Genomic DNA, 24,426 nt, shown 5'->3' with positions numbered 1-24,426 from the left:
ATCAATTATTAAAAATATTATAAGAATATTTATAACTGCTATTAAGTATAATATTTAAAAAAATTCTAAAAATTATATTACATCTTTTATAAATAACTCTTCTAAGATTTTTTCTTGTCCCTGTTACACCAATCTGGAGGAAATTATTAGCATGTAATAAACAAGGTTTAATAAAATACGAATATAGTTTCACGCAATATTTGTAAGTGCCTAAGTATAAAGTTTGGGCCTTGAGGGTGAGTACAACGAACTTTAAATTTAAAACTCGTAAAATACATATTAAATATGAGAGAACTTTTGACAAAGAATCATTTATTTGTTATGAAATTTGATTTTTTCATAAACTCTGGAGCTAAAAAATTCAGAATTCGTTTAATACCTATTTTGTATTACCATCTTTATTGCTTCAAAACATATAATCACCTATTTTTATACACTTGAATTTAATTTCTTAAAATAATCTTTTCATCGTGGAATATTTAGTGTTAACCAAAGTTTCTAATAAAAACAACGCTTTCATTTCATCATCTTTACCTTCATAATTAGTGTAATGAAATTGTTCAAGAGCCCCAATGTAGCAAAGGCTACGGGATATTGATGGTATATATATATTATATAGTTCCAAAATCATCATCATTATCTGGCTCAACTTGATTGCTGGTCAATGGTCATAACATCTTTGATTATTTCTTCATCCATTGCAAATAAATAATGACCAAAAGATAGCGACCGGCTCGTAATAACCGGAAGGTAATTTGTATTATTCGTTTTATTTTACTTGTTGTAGCGATATCTTGTTATAACCATACTCACGGTAAACGTATTCATAATAAATTCATAATATCTTGTGTCGGGACCTAGCGTTTTGCTCGGTTTTACCGATGTTCGCTGTAGTGATTTCTACTGTATTATCTATTAATTTACATTACATTTCGGTTTTTCGTTTAATCTACTAATATTATTGTCATGGATTCAACATTCAATATTTAAAACAATAAGTAATAAGTATATTGCATATTGTTATCTAGTTCAATTCTCATATCAAGAAACTCAAACCATAGAAATTAGTACGTACTGAGGAGAGATTAGTATCAGACATTGAGCGCTGATAGTAGTTCGTTCCCATACATTGTACTTACCTACTTCTTTTAGGACGCAATAATACTCCCTGGGAAAATCCCTTGAGAATGAGGTATGATAAATCGAATTAATCGATAGACAACGATAACACGGTCGCTACGGGCACTAACGATTCTCGTCGGACACGATCGACCGCGATTGGGATTCACGCGATCAGTGGCGTATATAAGATTAAATTTTTTTGGGGGGGAGGTGGACGGGCCCCCTATATACGCCACTGCACGCGATTAATACCGTTTTATCATCATTGGTACATACACACAACAACAACAACAACAGTAATAATAATAATGATAATATGAAGTTACTATATTATATGTCCATATCGCGTGACCTCTTCGAACGCCCACGATCGGGGGCAAAATAATAGACCTACGGAATTTTTAAGCACCAGTACACCATCGTTATTTGGTAAAAAGTTCTTTTCTCAAACCGGTTTCACGGCCATTATTTCACAATGCATATTGTAATATTACACCGAACCGTCGGCGGCATACCCACGTCGGACAATACGACAATAATAATTGTCCACGACGATAATAATATAACATTACAAATTACAATGGGAGTAACAGACCGCCGGCCGGTGATCGACGATCGTCCGTCTTGGTGTTCGGTACGCGTAGTCAGGCCTGCATTGCTTACCACAAGTAGCACTAAACACTGACTCAGTACAATTGAGTGGTACGCCATCGTAATATCGACATAATATCGTATAGGTACGTCCTATATAACGTAGTATGCCAAACGAGCGACAGGTAAAATAATAACAACACTAGCAGTGATAATAATGATAATATTCGGTGCGGGTAGTCGGCCAAGACCTTAGATCATAATATACTATGGTACATAATATATATATTATGATCTAAGGCGAAGACACTGTGAGGTAGAGTCACTAGCTGCTGGCGTCGTTCGTGGTGGGGTGATCGAGCTCCTGCATGTACCATTATAGTACCGATCCGAGCCGCTTAGTGGCGCATGACCGGTTTCGCCCCACTCTGCAGTTGCCCGGTATCGCGGTGGCGGTGCCGGTTGCCCGCAAGATAGCTGGTACATATACTATTATTATTATTATTATTATTTACCTGTCTCTCGTCTTCCACCGGCTGCGTGACCCCTCAGTGGTTCGGTCTACCTGGATTCCTGAGGTCGTCTGTTCTCCGTCCGCCATGTGAGCCACGCGCGTTCACGTTTCCAACGTCGTTCTTCGTTTGCGAGTGTGTCCGTGTGTGTGTCATGTTGATATTGTCGCTTTGTGTTTGGAAAACTGGTTTTGCGCCAAAATCTTCAGCGAACGGTCCGTGAACAATGCGTCCGCCGGTAAGTACGAAACGGCTCGCGGGGTATTAGAAAATACAAATTATAGAATGGAGCGGCATATAACTATACACAAGATGATAACTATTATTATCGTCGGGCGTTCACGTATTTCGTCTGACAAAACCCGGGTTATCACGATAACATACAAGACGTTTTCGGCCTCTGTTTCTAACTTTCTAAGTCCGTTTTCGATACCATTTATATAGCCCACCCGGTCGTTCACCGAGACGATTAGGGATGTATTAATACTTTGCCCATTGGTCTACCTTTAAAAAAACGGTCGTGGTCGTGTCTGAAGGGTGTGGTTACATTATACGATTGTTTCGACGATATACCGCGTGCGTACCGCGACTGTGTCGTATCATTATGTAAACCGTGTAGCACGTACCCACCGCATCGCACGCTAAACGAACCTAGGTTTTGACCAAGCCTCGCAAAACCGGATTTTAATAACCGTCCGATTACGTATACGGGCGCGCGTGAGAACGGCTGAGTGCAGTTATTTTTTGCCGTGACCCGTCGGCAACGATATGTTGGGAGGTTAACGAAACCGAGAGTATCGCAACACAATAGGAACGGCACACAAACACCTCGGCCACGATGTCTATAGCCATTTGCTGATTTTGAGTGTGTGTGTGTGAGTGGGGGGGGGGGGGGGGGTGGTGGCAGCTGTAGGCACCCATCATACCGCGTATTTACCTTATTTTTTCAAGTATTGTTCAGTGGTAGTATTACCTAATATTTAACATATATCAATTATACCACTGAACAATAATATCATTAATATCGTTTAAGTTGCAAAGTTTATATATTACACATTCTAAGTGCCTAATAGATAATTAATAACAGTTAGCATCCACCCTACAAAATCCTAGATGTGCTACCTTACCGAAGCGAATGTCTTGTGGGCATTCGTGTAGCATGTGATTTACTATTGGATGTTGATCTATTAATTTGAAATTAGCGATGGAGTGCTAACAAGTTTAGTTGTTTAAATGAAATAAATTTTAACACAATTAATACAGCTTCTTAATTATTATAGTTCACCTATTTTTTTATTTGTTTCACTCAATGCGGTTTTTGGTTTTTTTTTATGCAATACAACTATTTTTTTATTGAAATAATTGAAACCATTATTTCTATATTATTATTAAATACATTTTGGTACAGTTATATGCATAAATAGTATACAACAAACAATGGGGAAACATGGTAGATCACCCATAATTAGTTATTCTTAAAAGTAATCAGTAGATTTACACCTGTTACATTAATTCTATTTTTGTTTTCAGATGGCGTATAACTGGCTTGTTATTTTAATCGTATTTCTGGCAGTTTTTGGCCGGTCAGAATGCGTATCAAACAACCGGCCGCCTCAATTCCTCCCAGGCGGCGACATGGCAAGGTTTTCCATATCCGAAGATACCCCAGTTGGAAAGTCGGTTTACAAACTGTCGGCAATCGACCCCGAGGGATCAAAGGTGACGTACACCGTGAGCGGCCAACATCTGAACATCGATCGATCGACTGGTGTCGTCACACTAGCGAAACGTTTGGACCGGGAAATGCTTGATTCGCTTGAAGTCGTCATCAGCGTGACCGGTAAACACTATATCACTATAATTGACACTGAATATCAAAATCTGTGTCAAGAAGCATAATAAAATAAAAAAAGGGGTTAAACAAAAATTTTTCAGACGAGCCAATCAAAGACTCTGATGCAAATACGGTGTCTCTGAGAAGAGAAATAGCCATCATCGATGTCAATGATAATCCACCGGAGTTCCTAGGGAGACCATATTCATTTAGTGTTTCAGAAGACACACGAGTTGGTACCATAATATATAGTAACGTGACAGTTATCGATAAAGATATTGGATTGAATAGCGAGATTTCTATGACATGCATTCAAAACAATGAACCTTGCGTGACATTTAACCTGCTCACCGAAAAAGTAAGTAACGTGCAGACTTTGTAAGTACGTTCAAATGGTCATATGTAAATGTAGTGTAGCCAGTGTAGGATGTAAAGTTGTATTAGATTATTTAATTTACCATGTCATGTTGCTTACAGGTGTCCACAGGTACGTATGTAGGTTCTATTAGATTGGCACGTCCACTGGATTTCGACACGGTGTCATCGTACAAACTCACTGTAAAAGCATCAGATGGAGGGCTGAAAAACACTCTATCGTCCACTGCAAATATTTCGGTAGTCGTCAAGGACGTGCAGGATGAACGTCCGGTTTTCACGAACTCGCCGTATTCGATCGTGATCGACGAAAATACGCCGGCAGGCGTACAAGTACTAAAGGTCAACGCCGAAGACGGTGACGCGGGTTTCAAGAGGCCAGTCGTGTTGAGTTTAGAAGATGATTCTCTCGGATATTTCACTGTCGAGAATGAGTCTAACGGAACTGCCTACATATTCACCAGCGACAATCCTATCGATCGGGAAAACAAAGTAGTTTCCGACGCCGGTGGTATTTATACGTTCAGATTAAAGGTGACTAATATCACTTAATCAAACGTGACAACGTATAACGGTATTTCGTTTTACAGGCTACTGAGCTGATCAACAACGAATTACCTGGTGACGTCAGCTACGAGATCGTCACTGTAGTAATTCAAGACGTGGACGACGAAAAACCCGAGTTCAATGAAAGGAGTTTCACGACGTCGGTATCCGAAGACATTAGTAAGATGGAATATATTATGATTGAATAATATTTATATTTTAAAAAATGACTACCTAAATTAAACCTACTTTAATTATTTAATATTATTTTCAGGTATTGGAACTCCATTACCGGGATTAAATATTATAGTTAATGACAAGGACTTGGGGGATAATGGAAGATACGTGTTGGTAATGAGGACCCAAGACTCCAGAGTGTCTAATTGGTTTAAAATTATTCCCGAAACGGCCTTGGGAAGGTCAACCGTTCTGATTCGTCTAGTTGACAACGATGGGTTTGATTATGACGCAGGAGTAACTGACGTAGAATTCGATATTGTTGCTATGTACCAAGATAAAATGAGTGTAAGTAACATTGTAATACATTTCTTAACTAATGTGTATTTATATATTTTGAATGGATCTCAGGGTGGGTTCAAAGAAGCTTCTGCAGCTCATGTGCAAGTCAACATACTCGATGCTAATGATAATTTACCTAAATTTGCTCAGTCAACATATGCATACTCCATACCGGAAAATTTGGTACCTGGGACGAGTATAGCGAATCTCACTGCTACCGATATTGATAGTGGTATAAATGGAGAAATTACTTACAGTTTACAAGGTTTTGGAATGGACAAGTTTGGAAGTGATCCTGAATTCGGCGGTATATATTTGACTGGCAGTAAGTTATTTTTCTGTTAATCACAATAATTTTAATACAAAAAAAATCCTATATAATCAATTTACCTAGTGTATCAATAGTAAAAATCAATTATCATAATGTTGAAAATGATTCCTTTAATGATGATACCTAATTACTGGTATTTGGTTTTTAAGCAATGTAAATATTAAAAAAAAATGTACCTATATAAAACAGTAAAAAATATTGTACATCTCCTCTAATTAATTAGGTATCGATTTTAGATTCTAAACGAAGCGACGAATGTATTAATTTTACAATGAGATGTGTGTTATTTTTATTTTTTTATTTGGTCTGTGTACTCTATAAGTTGTCGAAATAATGCCTCGATTTCAATTTCAGTATCTTGTTCGATAGGAAAGTGAATCTAGTTGGTGCATTAGGGAGGTAAAAATGCCCAGTAATTTTTAAAATCACCGGGAAAAACAAAAAAAAAAAATTAAGGAAAAACGGGAATTTTTACGTAAAATTCGTTTTCGACAAAATCGATTTTGGTTTTGGTGTAACTCTAAAAAAAATTACCGTATGTACATGTAATTTTCACTGATTATTTATATTAGCATTTTCTATATACCTTAAAACTTTCAAAATATTTTGAATTGTTTTGGGACATTTTCAGTTTCCAATTTTTTTAGTTTTTTTTTCTATAAATGTCAATAAAATTGTATTCGTTTGGTCAAAAGCTTAACAATTTGATACAGGAATCCTAACATATTGTTACAATGGCAATTAAAAATATAAAATACGTATACGTATACTTAATTTTTATAAGCATTTTAAGTCTGACAAAATACGAAAAATGACGAAAATTTGATAATTATTTGAGTTAGAATTCATACATTTTATTCTTTTCAAATATAAGATTTGAAAATTCAATAAATATTCCTCATAAGTATGTATACCTCTATCAAAAAAAAAAAATTTCTCCCAGACAGTCAAATAAAATTTTTGTGAGCATTTGAAATTCAAATTTTTACAACATTGGATATTTTTTCGATTTCTCATGTGGCGATTTTCTTATTTTGTTGTAATTCAAAAACGAATAACTGTGGATACTTGAAATTTACACCATATGTTTGTTTTATCAATCAACATACTTGATGACATTTTCAAAATATTTTTACTCGTTTAGAGCTGTTTACGGACGTTTTCAATTTTTAATTTTTCTAGTTTTTTTTTCATAATAATTGTCAATAAAATTTAATTTTTTGGGATGAAAATTTAATACAATGGTCCTGTATATTGTTACATTAACAGTTGAAAAATATTAAAAATATAGGTAAAGGTACAATTTTTTTTATAAGCATTGAAAGTTCAAATTTTGACGAAATTTATCAAATTTAAAATTTAAAAATTATTTTGTAGTTATCAATTTATAAATATTCAACTTTAATAGTTAAGAGTTGAAAATTTAAAATAAGGTTTTACGTAAATAAGTAAATAATTTAGTTTATTCACAATAATATCATCAGAAATACTTAGTAATATCGTACGCTGACTAACCGTTTTTGCTCAGAATCGTTTTTCGTATACAATGTATATTATATCATTGAATTCTAATTTAACACCATCCATTACAGTGACCCACTTGTAACCTATAGCAAAGCCCACTTGTCTACCTTTTTTTTTGGTTGACGACTATGGGCTGACAGAACTATAAAAAACACATTTTAATAGTAGATAATATAGGTAATAGATTATGTACTACGTTCTACGATAAATTAGCACAAAAAAGTACTTTAATAGGCTATCAGCAACAATTACATATGTGGGTACTTTCTAGTTTATTATTTTAAACAAATAGATATTTGAGTCGTGTTTGCAAGCTTTCATGAATTTGTACCATAAATACAATTAAAATTATCATAATAGATTAATAATTTAACACAATACATCAAAGAAAGAGAAAAAGCAAATAAAAGGAAAATAAAGCTTATTCCATTTTAATAGTAATTAAGTTTAATTATTTAAATTTTATTTAGGTATTATTTATAAAAATGCATTTGCTTTTAAATCTAAACCCTACTAATTACAATGATAATTTTATTAGTCGAAAGCTTACCCAGCCATATGTATTGAATTTTCTTTTTTTAATTATATTTTTCGTTAATGTATTTTTCTATGAACAATATATTTGAAAAAAAAAATAGTGTAACCTTAGTGTCTTTGTTTTAAATTATAAATCACTGGTCTTTGAGAATTTTTTATAAAAAATATTTATTTTATCAAATTTTTCAAAAATATTGTTATTAGTTATTACTTATTACTCATCAAACGGTTTTTCTTTCAAACGCCTTAGTTAAATGTAGATTATTTTCAATTCAAACGTCTTAATAACGTCAAGATAATTAAAAACAATTTTGGAAAATATATTTAATTTTTCAATTATTTAATTAATCAGACGTTTGTTTTTTTAGAGGTCGACTACGAGCAGCAAAGTTCATATTCTCTAACTCTCGAAGCGAAAGATGGAGGCAATCGTTCCACCCACGTAGTTATTTTGGTCGAAATTGTAGACGTTAACGATAATACTCCAGTATTCAATTCGTTAGAATACAAAAGAACTATACGAGAAGGAGGTACTGAATTTCAGCCAAAATTCTTTGTTCAGGTAAGAATAGTTATCATTTATTTTTCCGATAGCATAAAATGATTGAATGATTTAAATGTTTTCCCACGATAATTATTTAGGCATCCGACGCCGACAGTGGACTCAATTCTATGATTCGTTATTCGGTCACTAGCTCAAACTACAACGGCGTCGTAATGGTGAATCCAATCACCGGGGAACTGACATTGAATTCTCCGGTAAACTCGAGTCACACGTCTCGTGGACAATATGAGGTTGTGATAAGAGCGACAGACCTGGGAATTCCACCTCTACATTCGGATGCAAACCTCTACGTCAGGGTTGGTGTGCCAGGAAACCAGAGGCCCATGTTCAAAAATCTCACATATTCCGTCACGATACCAGAAAACACTCCTAGGACAACGGACATACTGAGGGTTCGAGCGACCGATCCAGACGGGCCTGACCATCTGATTGAGTACAGCATGGCCAATAGTAACGATAATTTTCACATCAATAAGAAAACTGGAGCCATATCTGTGTCGGAACGCGCCATACTCGATTTGGACTCAACGGGATTGTCGCATTATCACTTGGTCGTCATGGCTATGGACAGTGGGCTGCCTATCAGAGAGGTTGCACACGCTGACGTGTTCGTCAACGTCACAGACGTGAATAATAAACCTCCCAAGTTCGACGATAATATAAGTTACATAGTATATGTACCTGAAATAACGGAAATAGGCGAAGTCGTGTACAAAGTAAATGCCGTCGACCCGGATAAAAATGCGTCGATCAAGTATGCGATCGTTGAACCAATTAAAGCGAATGACAAAACTGGATTGCCGTTGAAAAACACAAGCTCGTATAATTTCAAAGATGTATTCAGGTAATATAGTAATCAAAATACAAGATAGTTAAATTTACAGGTGGGATGCACTATGTACATATTTTGATCATATATTCATTTACACGATACTAATCAGTTGACAGGACGAGTTAGAAAGTTTTACCGTCATCGGAATAATAAAAACATAAAATACTATAACGGAAAAACTTGATGGGCTCCCATCGTATAATATACATTTTATATGATATGCAAATGTGTGTTAGTACGTGGTATTATTTTTTATGAATATTTTTTCATAGAAAATTGTCATTTTCTACAAGATAATTAAAAAAAAATACATACATAATATATTTTTATCATGTATAGTGTATTTTCATAGTTAGTCGTATTTACTTAAATGTTTCATAACGTATAGCACTATAGTTTTGATAAACTTTTGCAGCATCAATAAACATACCGGCGAGATCAAAGTAAATTCGGCGCTTAGCTCTCAGATGGCGTCGGTGATCGTATTGACCATTAGAGCGGTAGACATGAACGCCGTTGAAAACGTTCACGAACAGTTCGACGAGGTGGAAATCACATTTTTCGTGAAGCCGTACATGAATAAAAACCCCGTGTTCACTAATCCGGGATGGTCGGCCGACGGTGACTCGTCCACGTTAACCGTGCGGGTGGATGAAGAAACGCCAATTGGTACTGAACTTGTGCAGCTGAAAGCCATCGACGTGCTTACCAACGAGTCGCTTTACGATTTTAAAGCTATCACGGCTGTACCGCGACAAATTGCCATGGACTATGCCGGCAGAGTCATACTTACAGAACGACTGGACTACGAAACGCTGGAAAACAAGGTAACCAACAACGACATTTTTTACAAGTAAAATAAAATTATGTTCCCGTGAACCCGTTTACCTACGTGAGAGCGTGTTGCGTGGCAATGTAAATTTTATTGCTAGCACATGCATTTTTAAAATTATACCGTGGTAAAAATATCTACAGTCCTATATCTAATTAACCAGAGCCCAGAGGTTTCATTTGGTCGTAAAATTTATTTATTTATTTTTATACCTCTACAAGACGTTTTTGCTTACAAATTTATTAGTGTACCGATACGATATATTATATACTCGGGCTATGTCGGTATGACCACTGACTAATAACACATTTCGTGACTTTATTTCAGACGTTGACGTTTCAAGTGAAAGTCACTACCGAAGACGGTGAGCGGTCCACTAGCAAAACCATAGTGATCGAAGTACAAGACATAAACGACAATAGTCCAGAATTTGAATATCCCGTGAGTTAAGAACATTTCGTTAAGCAGCTTGCGATTGAATATTTAATATTTTTTTAGTGAAACATACATTTTGATAATTTAGTAGAAGTTTTTATAAAACATTAATAATTAAAATAACATCGTGTTCCACAAAGTGCAACTTCCCACATATAAAATGTTTTATGTTTTTACATTTTTAAAAATGTCTTGCTATCTACCTACGGATTCATAATGTAGATATTTTACATTATTTATGTGAGTTTTATTTGTAGAAAAAAAAGTATAATATGATACTTGATTAATTATTAACAGTAACCACTTTTTATCATAACATGTATTTAAGTTTTTAGAAATTTTTTTTTCTACAATTTAAAGTCATTATAAACTACATTTTTAAAACAGGTAATTAAAGATAATGTGAGCGTAGTAGTAGGTATTCCTATTATCTACCAACATTTGGCCGGGTACTTCAATGCCCACACCACTATATTCGTCAAAATTCTCAACAAAATATTGTATTCGGAATATGAATTTCAACATGTACACTACATTAAAAACATAAGAATCTTTAAAAATTATAACAATAAGGAATAGTAAACAGTTTTTTTTTTAAATTGTGGTCTAATAATGACTTCAAAGTTCAAATCAAGAAAAAATCAATACTTTCAAAATCGTTTATACTTTTTGATATAATGAGCGTGTTATTGTTACAATAATAAGCCTGTATAGTATTTTATGGTTAAATGTACAACAATAAGCCTTTAATGTTTGGCTAACAATTATTTGTAAAAAACTAGAATAGTATAGGTAATTATTCAAAAATACGGGTGGTAGTCCGAAGAGTTTTATTTAGACGTTATTTGTTTCATTCTTAGGTAATTGGTAATCAAAACAAATATTTATAACTGTGTAATATTTGGAATAAGACATTTTTAATACAAAAAATAATTCAATATTTCTCCTCTGTGACGAATAATTTCCCTATTAAATTAAATTTTGTATATTTTAATAATTATAAATTATGTTTTGACTTTTGAGTAATATAATATTTATACAAAAAAGTTACAGTTCGTTTGAAAGCTGTATTATGAACTCTTAAAATATGATACACACATACCATGGATATAAATACTAAAATTAAGTTTCAAATTACATACATTTATAATTTGTATGCGATTGCTGTGTGTACGTACCTATATAATAATATGTCATATTAGTATCTGAGTTGGACGTAAAACCACTGAATAATTTTTATTAATACTGGTAACATTTTTTAAATACAATAATATATAATAATGTTAGAATTGATAAAAAATAAATCAAAAAAATTTGCACTAAATACAGTATTGAAATTGGAAACTCTTGTTACATTCACCTCTTTGTGGAAAAGTATTGTGTTTTGGTAGATTGCAGGTATTAAATTTAAAGCAATAATATATTTAGTATGAGATAATTTTGTCTTCATTATAATATAATATTACCTATTATTATATTAGTAAAAATATCACCCCTGATATATAACGTCACATTAATTGACCTCTTTAAAGTATTGTCTAAAATTGTTGACTTGATTTACAATCCATAAATGTGCTATATTATATTTTTAAATGCTCCTGTTTTAAAAAAATCATCACTTTCATCATTATAACAAAAGTAGTATATTATAATTTAAATCTAATTTCAGATTTATCGAACTTCTCTCGTAGAATCCAGCCCCAAAGGTACTGTTGTCTTGTCGGTGATAGCAAGCGACAAAGATTTACCAACGTCCCAAAATGGTATAATCAGGTACCATCTGGGAGGTGAAAATTCAAATTTGTTTACTGTTGATCCTATAAGCGGAGAGATACAAGTTTCTGGAAATGGTGTAATTGATCGTGAAAAAACTCCAATTTTAAAATTAATGTTATTTGCATCAGATACGCCGCAAGGTGGTCCTTATCAAAAAATGTCTTCAGTACCAGTAATTAATTGTTAAATATATTATAAATATATCGGAAACTTTAATATTGTAGTCATAATTTCTTATTAGGTTCATATTGATGTGAAGGATATAAACGATAATGCACCTGAATTTGATACTTCAATCTATATTGCAGTAGTATTAGAGAACGTAGTTCCCGAAACAAGTGTGTTAAACGTATCGGCACACGATCCGGATGAAGGATCTGCAGGCTTGGTTCATTACAAGCTCATCGATGAACAACAACTTCATGGTATTTATTTTAAATGCATAGAATTTATTTATATTTTAAAGGTATGCTTTATATCTTAAAAAGGTTTCTTGTACATAAATCCAATGAATGGACAAATAAAGACTTCTAAAAGATTAACGGGTAAAGGCCGCTCTGATCCGTATGAAATGAAAATAAGAGCCGAAGACAATGGAGAACCTGGAATGTTTTCTGATGTTAAGCTTAGTCTATACATCAGCGATATAATTGAAAATGATGGAGTTCCGACTTTTGTACATCCAACTGCTGATGAAATCGCATATGTTTCTGAGGTAAACGATCATTATATAATACAACCAAATTCACGTTATATCTTACAAGCTGATTACATTGTTTTTATTATTTTAGAATGCATCCATTGGATCGTTAGTATTCAGAGCAATGGCTACAGATCCAGACGATCCCAATACATTGGAAGGAACAATTCATTATAGCTTTTTAGAAGAAACAAAAGATTCTTCAATTTTTTCTATTGATTCAGAAACAGGATTGATAACGACCACGTCAATTTTGGATAGAGAAATACAAGACAAATATACTCTTGTATTAGTAGCAAGAGATTTAGGCGATGTTCCTCAACAGTCCACAAAAGTTTTCAACATTATTATAACCGACGTCGATGACAATAAACCAGTATTCAATAGATCAATCGTGAGTATTAATCACATTTTTTCTGTAAGTAGATACCAATAGATTTGTTTACATACTTATTTAACACTTTTTAAACATGTTAGGAAGAAAAACCTTTAATGATGGAAGTCGAAGAAGAGTCGTCTCATGGTACCTTAGTTGGTTCCATAGCAGCGTATGACCCGGATATCGGGGATAATGCATTGATTGATTACATTATAACGGGTACATTAATTTATTTAATAATAAAAATATCAACAATAATCTTATATGAGTTGTACAATATTAATTTTAGATGGAAACGAGGGTAATGTATTTTATTTAAACTCATCAAATAATGTAGCCGAAATAAGAGTAAGTGGAGAAATTGATAGAGAATCAATATCTGAATATGTTTTGACAATAAAATGTTTCAAACATAAAACAAAAGCATATAGTTTGCATAAATCGTACAACAAACAAGATCCTAGTGAGAGACAGGTGGTCATCAAAGTACTTGATGTCGATGACAATTTACCGAAATTCATCGATGAAAACTTAACTTTAGGTGAGTGATTGTTTTATGGCTGTATAAATATTGATTTCGCCTAAACAATGTTCATTTTTAGGTGTTAGGGTAAGCGTTCCTCTTGACACACTTGTGGCTACAATACAAGCCACAGATGTTGACAATTTGGCAGAACAAATCACGTATCACATCACAAATCTAACTTTTGCTCATAGGCTTGAAAGCCCAAAAGAGATCAAGAGCTGGCCATTCTTTTTAGATCAATTAAGTGGTCAGATCAGAACTACATCTTCGATGGCGTCCTATTCAGAAGGTTACTTTAACATAGTTGTGGCAGCGATCAACAGTGACGTGCCTGGGCGACATTCTAACACTACAATCAAGGTAAGTCAAGTCTCACGTCATAGGTTGATTCGAACGACAGTCAAAAATATATTAATAACAACATAATTTTATTTTGATAGGTGTTCATTGTAAAAGACCGTGGCTTGTTGAAGTTTGTTTTCACAAGACCACCAAATGTAGTAGGCCATTACATTACTAAATTCAAAGAAGAAGTCGAAAAATCTCTTGGGATACCTCAAGTTAGTTTAAACTTGTATGACACCCAGTTTTATTCAAAAAATGACGGAAGTCTAGATTTTAGTAGCACAGGTTCGTGTTTTCAACTAGTGGGCCCAAACAATTACAATCCAAAAGATACTATATCGTTACTCGAAGACCCTAGTAATCATGAGCTGAAAAACGTGTACAAACAATACGAAGTTAAAAACATCGAAGTAAGGAATAATATTATTATTATTTTTTTTTCTAGAAACTAAAATATTTTACTCGTATCTGTTTAGCGATGTTCCCCAAAACAAGTCAAATCAGCTGTTACTTGGGTACAGATATCGGTGTTAGGTATTGCAATTTTCATTGGATTTGTATCGATTTTTTCAATATGCCTTTTATGTTGTTCTTATAAAAAGTAAGTTTTAACTAAATGTTTTATGCACAAAAAATATTTGTAAAATTAAGTAAGTACTTAATTATTTTATTTTTTTTGTTCTTATGATTATAGATGGAAAAGGCTTCGGTAATAACTTGATAAAATGATAACTATCAATTAGACGTGAACTCAGTGATATGAGTTGCCATGTACAAGTGCTGTGATTCAATAACTATATAATCAAAATATATATGTATATATTTTAATTTTATATATGACCTAAAAATGTAAATATTATTACTGTGATTATATTATTTACTTGCTTTAAAATGTGTGAATTTTTTTGATATGGAATTGTTTAAACAAACCATTGTTTACCTTTTAGCGAAATAGACTTATAGAAGTATAACAATATAAAATTATAAGAATAATTAATATTTAATACAACTTATAAAATCTACTTTTCAAGTTATATGACGTTTTCCGGTATCAATACAGACAACCGACTCAAGTTCATATACAATTCAAATAGTGATCGGATTTTTTCCTTTTATATTGCAATAAATATGTTCTTAATAAGAGGATTAAAATTAAAAGCTTATGATAAAGCACTCTCGTCTCTTTTGATTTACTTCAATTTATTTCTAGGAGAGAGGTTTAATGCCTATAACTTATATAATAATATAGTAAAGCACAAATTATAATAATATTAAAACAAAAAATAAATATTTTATAGCCAGGAAATAAGTTTAATTAACAATATTTTTCTTTAAGTTCATGAAAATTCAAAATGTTTTATTTAATTTCTAATAGAAATAAGCAGTAAAAATACTTTCTGATGAGATAAATGATATAAGTCGAGTGAGGGAAAACGTGTTACATTTATATTGTAAAATTGATTTTGAAAGTTATAACTTATAATAAATTCTTCCATTTGATAAACGATTAAAAATACAGAACATAGCTAAATAAAAGTAGAGAACCTGAAATTTGTTAGTTTATTATACTTATAAACCTGGCTTCTTATTGAAGGGGAAATATAAAAATAATATTTTCAGCTACGTTACACAGTGGTCATACAATTATAGATATACTGAAAAATAAAATAATTTCAATAATGGCTTTACAAAAAAAACGATCATGTATTCATGTCTCATGGAATAGGGGGAATTGGGTGATTTTTTTTATTTGGAAGAGGACATTTTATTCAGGTTGTATTTACCTCCGATTTTTAATGTTATTTAAAATGACACTAAAAAAATTAATTTCAAATACTCAAATATTGTAATACAGATGTTTATTACAACATCAGAAAATAGAGTTTTTTTTATCATAGTACAGTTTGGTAGGTAAAATATCGTCCTCTATCAAATAAAAAAAATATGATTGAAATCTGACTTTTTCAGGAGGCGAGAGGGTTTTCTAGTAACTTAACTTTTTGAACTAAAAACGCGCGGGCCCCAAAACCCTTAAAATTGTTTTTCAATTTTTTCTTACATTTTAGAAAACAGTTTAGAATTTTAAAATAGTTTATAAGTATTTACTTAAAGTAGCTAATATATATTGAATTCCCAATTAATAAAATATTTGACTTTTATTGATGATCTTTGACTCAAAAAAGGGTCGACAATCTAAAATATAAACCAATTTCACTCAAAATCTAAAATTTTCTAATAATATAGGTACTAAACTGTTAACTTAATGATAATTATTATGTAATGACTTATTCGTATTTTTTAAAACTATTTTATATGTTATTATTTATTGTATACCATTAATTGTATATTAATTTTAATTTAACACCTCCAGCGTCACTGTACAAAGAATCATAATGGTTACTATTTCATTGTGTGTAGTATAATGATTTAAATTAAGTCTATCGATTTTTTTTGAAACTATATGGTTAATCACTTACCATCACAATAATGAAGTAAGCACACATTTTTTTTTAAATTTGACGTTTTTTTTTATTAATATTTGATCTAATCTTATGAATTTGTATTTACTTACGTATAAGTGTATAACATTGAGCCAAACAAAAATGTAATTAATATATTTTTTTTTGTATTAATTTTTGCAATACAGTTCGTTAGTTTTTATCATACTATCTGTGATTATTAATTTTATATTTTATTATTATTATTATTATTACTATATTAATTTGTATTGTATATTGGTGCCTACCAGCCAACCACAGTACCTAGTACGGTACTGAGTTATTCATGCAAAACATTTTTTTTTTGTATATTTCAGTTATACATAGCCGTGCATTGAATTTTAAGTTTTTAATTGTGATTATTATCATTATTAATATTATAATATAATGTATAATATTAATGTATAAATTTAATTCACAAATTTGTTGAAACAATTTAATTTATAATAATTTCAAATATTTAATGATCGATTAACTTTTTATAGTTGCTTAATACACTGCTCGATTTTGCATCAAATACCTTATTTATTATGAAAATGTAATTAGTGTACACACTTAAAATGTCGTATTTGATCACCTTTGTATGATAATTTCGAATACAGAACTGTCAGCTGTTTAAAAGTTAGAACATTTTTAGTATTGTGATTTGTGATATCATTTTTAGCCAATATGTCATCATGCAGAATTGTGCAAGTAAAATAAATACTACCTACTACAGTACTACAACAAGCGTCATCATTTGGTACCAATAAATTGGCTACTCATGGAATATTAAGAGGATTCGATGCCAAGCGTTTTTAAGGAGTTAAGTATAGGCAATTTTCTAAATGCATGCGTGTTGTGTAATATATGTGTACAAAGTAAGTGATCATTAATGTTTGTGATTGTAATGTAAAAGAAATAGAGATGAGAATATTTTATATTTATTTTGCACGTACACGTACACGTCAATAGACAATAATGCGCTATTCGAATATTAATAATTTTGTGTGTTTTTTTTAAAGTATCAATTCTTTGCCTTAAGTAAACTCCATGTTGAATTCAAATATGTTTTCAAAAGTTTTATCCTATTACTAGTATAATAATACATTGACATACGATATGTCAATTTTGGTAGAAGTTGGGAAAGACATTTCCATCGAAAAATAACTTAATTTTCATCGTTTGTAAATTTAAAACACCTGTAATCTATATAATATATTAATATAAAGAAGAAACATTGTTTGTTTGTTTGAGGCAATCTCCAGAACTAATTCACCGATATTACATTTTTTTACCATCAGAAAGTTACACTATACCAAGGATCTATAAGCTATATTTTATTTCGATAAGTGGCACCGTCTAGCCTGTTGGTTTCCACTCTCCAGCCATTTGTTTTGAAATAATTTAACTACTTAAATTAGAATTTTTTAGTTTAAATGTAATATATTTTCTATTTAAAAACGTCATGTTAGAAGTATTTGGTCGTTACGGAAAATGTACATTATAATAAACAATAATTTATTATTCACGAAAATATAAAATATTATTTTGAAAAAAATATAGGTATTATAAATAATACCTATACTATTTAGAATCTAATAACAAATAAGATAAACTATCGGGTTTTCAAATTGCTTGATACTTAAAAATAATTTACTATTATTGAAATTTATAATCAATTTAAGACAATACTTACTGAGTGTTACTGTATCCCACGTTGAGTATTTGATTGTTCACTTTAGTGGGTAGCAAATAACTGAATCCTCTCCACTTACCGTTTCATCAGAGAATAGTGAAATTTAGATTTTTCATAAATAATTTATTTGTCGTTTGCAGCAAAGTTCATATTTTGATTAAAACCTATATAACCTAAACGCTATTGTACAAAACAGTTATTTAAAGTTTCTGATATTTAAGTAGGTATAGGTACTGATTATATTGTTTTCTAATAAATAATCATAAAATACATAATACAAATGTATAACTAGTGATTACACTTAATAATCGTATATTATGTAAGTAGGTATTTATTAAGTTAGTTACAGTTTTGATACAAAATTGTACAAGCGTAACAAAACCAAAAAACTCAGGAACATTTTTTTCGGATTCTGTATAGGTTTGTATTGTTACTTATCATAGAAAAACGATGTCCGTTTTGGACGTGGAAAATATGTGACAACTGAAAATAAATTATTTTGTGAAAATTAGAAAATTAGATGAAATATTAGAAGGTGACTACGTCAGTAAAAAATAAAAATAATAATAATTGGAATTGGTACAGTAAACATACCTATATATTATAATATATAATATATATAAATACATACAATGAAAAATATTCAATTGAAAAACCAATCGAAATCGATTTAGTATCGACGTAATAAAACAATAATCGTTATAATTTATGAGTCTTATATTACATATTTTAATTATGTATGGTATATAAACAATTTTATAGCAAATAGAATGAAATGTATGATAGTAGGAGTAAGAAAACAAAGTGATGATAAAAAAAATCACACGGGATCGGTTTTCTATAACGGGGACGATGGAGTGTCGGTACTTCCGGCCAAGACATATATGTCATTATATTATTGTGCGTGGGGGACAATCAAAAAACTTATTTTACATCGACACCGCAACAATAACAGTTACACTGAAATAAATATTAAATCGATAACGTCTCACGAGGCCATAGCCCTTCTGTCGGTCAATCGATCAATCACGCGTCGGGTGTGAGTATCAGTGGCGTGTCGTTGGTGACGATCGAGCTGTGCTTCAGGTTTCGTTCGTGCGTGTTCACGTGATTGGTGCGCCACTCGAACCGACCACTGGAAAATGCGCTTAGGTCCCTGGTAAGCCGCCTCTTGCCCGCCATGAAGTCTAACCGCATTTTGAACTCTTGTTTGAATTTTTCCTGCGAATAATAATTATCGTCGGCGTAAAGCTCAATAATATTGTTGACGGTGTTTGATTAAAATAAACATAAAATACGCTGATGAAGTATACTATTAAATAAAAAGTATGTTTTTGGAAAATATTTAAATAATTATAAAATACCTAACCATGTTATTGTCATTTGGGAATTTGTAGATTTCGGTAAAATGTAAAAAAATTGAGAACACTATGAAATACATAATTAAATTTTAATTATCTTAAATTTGTATGGAAATTTCCTGAACCAAAGTCCTTATCATAAAACATTACTCGCTGGCTACTGTTAAGTAATTACGCTTAAACTGCAGAGTAGGTGTAGGTACTGTATAATATACATAATCCAATTAATTTCATATGCAACTCCCACGAGAATCCGTATCGAAAAGAGTATTTTAATAATATATTAATATATATTCATCTAAGTAGAGCTTTGATAATATAAAATCGCCAGAATATAATATGCCAAAAAATTTTAAATTTTATATCATGATATTTTACTTTTCTACTTTTGGGTACGAATAAAATATAGCTATAATAATAGATAAAAAGTGTTTATGTATAAACTTGGATGTTCTATACTCACGTTGTATATAGAATAAATAAATGGATTGTAACAGCTATTGCTCATGGCGAACCAATCGAAACAGAACCAAATTATGTTGATATAAGGATACCTGAAATTAAATGACAATCAAGTGTATTATTATTTATCAAAAGTAGAAAGTCCTCAGGAAAACAGTGATTTTAGTCATTAATTTAACATAATAAATACAATAGGTACTCACTCGTTTATTTGAGGAAATATGTGTTGCAACAGATTGTACGTCTGCAGGGGCAACCAGCACAACGTGAATAACGCAACGACGATGATAAGCATTTTTATGACCTTGAAAATAATCGTGTCAAGTTTAATGACAGTGTATTCTAACTTGATATGAATATAAACTATAATAATTGTACGTATAATATAATATATAATACCTATATAGGTAGTTATTATGTTGATTGTGTGCGTGCGTGTGAATGTATATGGTTTACTAAGTGTTTTTCGTGTGGAAAAGTCTCCGGATAAGGATGTTTACGGGATTAAGTTAGCCATGTGAATGACATTTCTGGTCACAGGTTTAAGGTCAGTTTAAACGTAGAGGTAAAATAGAAAACTCGACTTTATCTACTACTTAGAATGAATTGTGAACGTAACCTACCACAAGTTAAAGGAGAAAAAAAATTAGGACGAAAAGTATATTATAATAATCTAAAAAAACTTGTACCTATATAACTATAAAAAAAAATCCATTTGAAACCTTAACTCTAAACTAGTATAGTTACAATAGTGAATAGGTACATACGTGAACAATATTATTGTGTGTACAGAATAATAGGTTACATTAGAAAAAAATACAAACGAACTAAATGGAAAAATCAAACCAGGTCTCTATAATAGGTGTTGAAAAAAAATTGTTTTACCTGTGAGTTGTGACGTACCCGAGATGGTTTTACATAATCTGTCCGAATGAGCGTATATAGGAACCGTGCTATAACCGTGCTAGGGTCTGAAAAAAAAATACCTTTAGAGACCCATCGCGGGGTCATTCGATCGCTACGCTCGCTGGGGCAGTTAAAATCGAAAACATCACTCGATTTGCTATGCAAAACCACCTCGAGTAGATAAGCGATCCACAGCGTAAAACCCATTTTTTTTTGTCAGCATCTAAAGAGACGTAATATGGCTGGATTATTGCCAATAAATTGGGGTGGCGTATAACGGAAATCATCCAACAGTTAAAATCGAAAACGTCCCACGTTTCGGTATACTAAGCGACCTGGGATTGGTCACGGACTAAAAATATTTTTTTTTGTCATAGTCAATAAATAGTAAGTAATAAGTAATAGAAATTGCAAATCACTATCGCTTGTTAAACCGGAGAAAAATAGTGTCTGGAAGATTCAAGTATTGTAACAGAATAATATAACAAAATAGAGTCGTATAGGAAATTCACAAACAATGCAAAACATAATATTTAATAATACACTTAATGGACATTTGGATTAATTATCGTCCACACAAAAAGCTGAAAGTTTTCTTGAACTTTTACATTTTTCTTCATATTTTACTTAGTTATAAGCACGTAATGTGCCTTCATGGTTTTATATTATACAGTAATATACCTACTTTATACGTACGTATGAAACAACGTATTATTTAGAGAAATGATCTCAATCTTATTGGTTGCTTAAACATAAATATGCTCTACATTTAAAAAACCAAAAATAATAATATAAAATATGAACCAATTCGAAATACAATAATTCCACTTAAAACATAAATTTTAAGCTACCAAACTTCAATGTAATTGTATACCTAAATCAAAAATTCAAAAAAAATTTGAAACAGTGATTTAACAGAGAGTTTTGAACAGTTTTCTGTTTTATAGATAGTATCCACCAAACACTCACGAAATTTAATTTAAACATTTTAAAATGTACAAGTTAGTAGATTTTATTTTCTTGGATTTAGGTCATAAAATCAATAAAAAAAATTAAGTCCATCTCATTTATGGCGAAATCAAATCTCCATTAAAAATATTTATCATATCACTATATTAATAAATTGGAAATAGAGTATGAAAATAACTGTCTATACGTTTTAAAGTAGTGCGATAGTTTCTTTTTTTTAAAAAATGTATAAAAATATTATTATTATTGCAATATTATGTTTTACAAATTAAATAGAATTTTGTAAAGAGTTTAAGGAAGAACTGTGGTCTTATATCATTTGGTTTTGGATGATGTAGTAATAGTAGTAACTTTTAAAAAGAGTAAAAGGAAAAACACCATAAAATTACCCTAATAATTCATCTGGGCGTATACGTATTTTGGAAAGCTGAACTCACCAGTATACCTAAAGTTTTAGTCGTTTATGTTCTACAAAATTTCTGTAGTTATTTATTTTTATTATTTATTAATTAATTACGCCCAAAATGAGGAAACGTTACAGAATATGTATACATTAAAATACATTACTTAGTTGATAAAGAGTATAGTATACACGGTGGATTATAAAAAAATTTGTAAGGTTATTACAGAACATACACATACGGTTTAACCGGCTATAGTAACTGTAATTCTGACGGTGGCAGTCGATATGATATAATAAGCGATTTCCAGGATTGAATATAGCCATATAGGTACCTTAAATTTAATTTTGGTTAATAGATCGGGACGATCAGTTTGATTATTAATAAGTTTATAAACATAAATTCATAATTAACATCATTAAATAATGGATCAAGATCACATTGTATCATTAATTTGTAATCTTAATTTAGGTGTTCAAAATTTTAGAAAGCGATTTTGAATACTTTCAAGTTTATTTACCCAAATACCAGTAAACGGGTTCCATACTACAGAACAGTATTCTAGAATGGAACGTACTAATGAACAATACAGCACTTTAATACAAGTGGGGTTATTTAATTCCCAAGTATTGCGTATAATGAAACCTAAACCTTTATAAATGCTTTTTTATATATTTGGTCCAAGTATATTTTAAATGATAAGTCACTGGATAGCCAACCACATAAGTATTTTATAGAAGAAACTACATTTAAGGATTCATTATGTATCTTATAACTAAATTGTATTGTGTTAGTACGACGGGAGAAAGACATAACAATCACATATTATATTAATGTTATGATAAAATTGTTTCATACTTTTGATTACGTGACAACTATAATAATATGAATTTATAACGAGAAAATTAATTTTGGATGCTTATCGATCGGTTCCATGGTATTATGATTTATGACGTTAAAGTTGTATAGTACGTAATAATATATTATTGGTATGTAAAAACAATATGTATGTATTATAAAAAATGCAATATTTAGACGTAATAATAATTTGTCTACACAACGACTTAATCGATGACTATTATAATTCGATGGTTAGAAGGTAAAAGGGCGTAAACGCCAATTTCCAAATTGTCAGGAGAGCCGATAAACAGATATTTTCACATGAACTGTGTTACAACCTTAGAACATCGTATAACACTTCGATTTGAGACTTAATATGACTTATAAGTTATAATGATTTTTTACGTATTTTGTATTGATTAATTGTTCATAATTATAATAAATTTGTGTATTTAGCCAATTTAAAAAAAAATGACTCTTACGCCCCTTTTTTTGAGCCTTGCTCTAAATGTTCTATTGACTATAATGGCTTCTATACTTTAATATTGTTATTTGTTTTATATTATAAGATTAAATTCAATGAAGATTGGTAGTAAAAGTATTTCAAAAATTGTAAATATAAACTTAAGATTTAAAATCATTATCATGTGAAAAAAATTAATTTATAATTATAATAATATTTATATTTATATTCAATAAAATCTGAATAAAAATATAAAAATACACTTTAGTACATAGGTAGGCACTTACCAAATTATTAAAACTGAATATTAACCAATAACAGTTAATAAACTATTATTTTCAAACATTCAAACACCAAAATAATGTATACTTACAAATTAATATTTAAATCCATTTCGATTTCATGTTTGAGATGTTTGAGTGTTTGACTGTTTTTGGTACCTATCAGTTTTACTGTTCTGTTCAAATGAAAACGTTCATTGCATTATCATGCCGCTTAACTCTTTTTACAGTGCTGATAAAACCACTAACAAAAATGATAAATTGATGTAACCATCAACAATGACGC

General features: G+C 31.0%; 2 protein-coding genes across 2 annotated transcripts in view; one reads left to right on the top strand and one right to left on the bottom strand.

Moving 5' to 3' along the window:
* The first annotated feature begins 2,252 nt into the window (after window positions 1-2,252).
* On the top strand, window positions 2,253-15,173 carry LOC132940785 (protocadherin Fat 4-like). The gene is made up of 21 exons (XM_061008528.1): window positions 2,253-2,463; window positions 3,756-4,065; window positions 4,161-4,417; window positions 4,537-4,968; window positions 5,025-5,160; window positions 5,255-5,505; window positions 5,569-5,824; window positions 8,260-8,453; window positions 8,534-9,300; window positions 9,704-10,115; window positions 10,448-10,561; window positions 12,225-12,503; window positions 12,573-12,756; window positions 12,820-13,046; window positions 13,123-13,425; window positions 13,509-13,629; window positions 13,700-13,951; window positions 14,013-14,296; window positions 14,377-14,691; window positions 14,758-14,882; window positions 14,976-15,173. Exons 1-21 carry the CDS (start codon window positions 2,452-2,454, stop codon window positions 14,992-14,994), a joined length of 5,250 nt encoding a protein of 1,749 aa, XP_060864511.1. The 5' UTR covers window positions 2,253-2,451; the 3' UTR covers window positions 14,995-15,173.
* A 3,850-nt stretch (window positions 15,174-19,023) lies between these two features.
* LOC132941591 (tachykinin-like peptides receptor 99D) overlaps window positions 19,024-24,426 on the bottom strand; it is a 50,685-nt gene continuing 45,282 nt past the window's right edge. Inside the window, exons 6-8 of the mRNA XM_061009711.1 lie at window positions 20,484-20,584; window positions 20,282-20,372; window positions 19,024-19,678 (exon numbers count right to left, since the gene is read on the bottom strand). Coding sequence (XP_060865694.1) covers window positions 19,484-19,678; window positions 20,282-20,372; window positions 20,484-20,584 — 387 coding nt within the window. The 3' untranslated portion in view covers window positions 19,024-19,483. The remainder of the gene's footprint in view (window positions 19,679-20,281; window positions 20,373-20,483; window positions 20,585-24,426) is intronic.

Source organism: Metopolophium dirhodum, chromosome 3 (genome assembly GCF_019925205.1).
Source record: "Metopolophium dirhodum isolate CAU chromosome 3, ASM1992520v1, whole genome shotgun sequence".
NCBI classification, from domain to species: Eukaryota; Metazoa; Arthropoda; class Insecta; order Hemiptera; family Aphididae; genus Metopolophium; species Metopolophium dirhodum.
Note: the sequence above shows the minus strand (reverse complement) of the source record. Positions and strands in the feature narration are given on the sequence as shown.

What these genes read in the sequence shown, in the direction of transcription:
- LOC132940785 (XM_061008528.1), top strand. An exon ending in TTTATACGTTCAGATTAAAG is followed by an intron (nt 4,969 to 5,024) that starts GTGACTAATATC and finishes TTCGTTTTACAG; the next exon opens with GCTACTGAGCTGATCAACAA. An exon ending in CGATGAAAACTTAACTTTAG is followed by an intron (nt 13,952 to 14,012) that starts GTGAGTGATTGT and finishes GTTCATTTTTAG; the next exon opens with GTGTTAGGGTAAGCGTTCCT.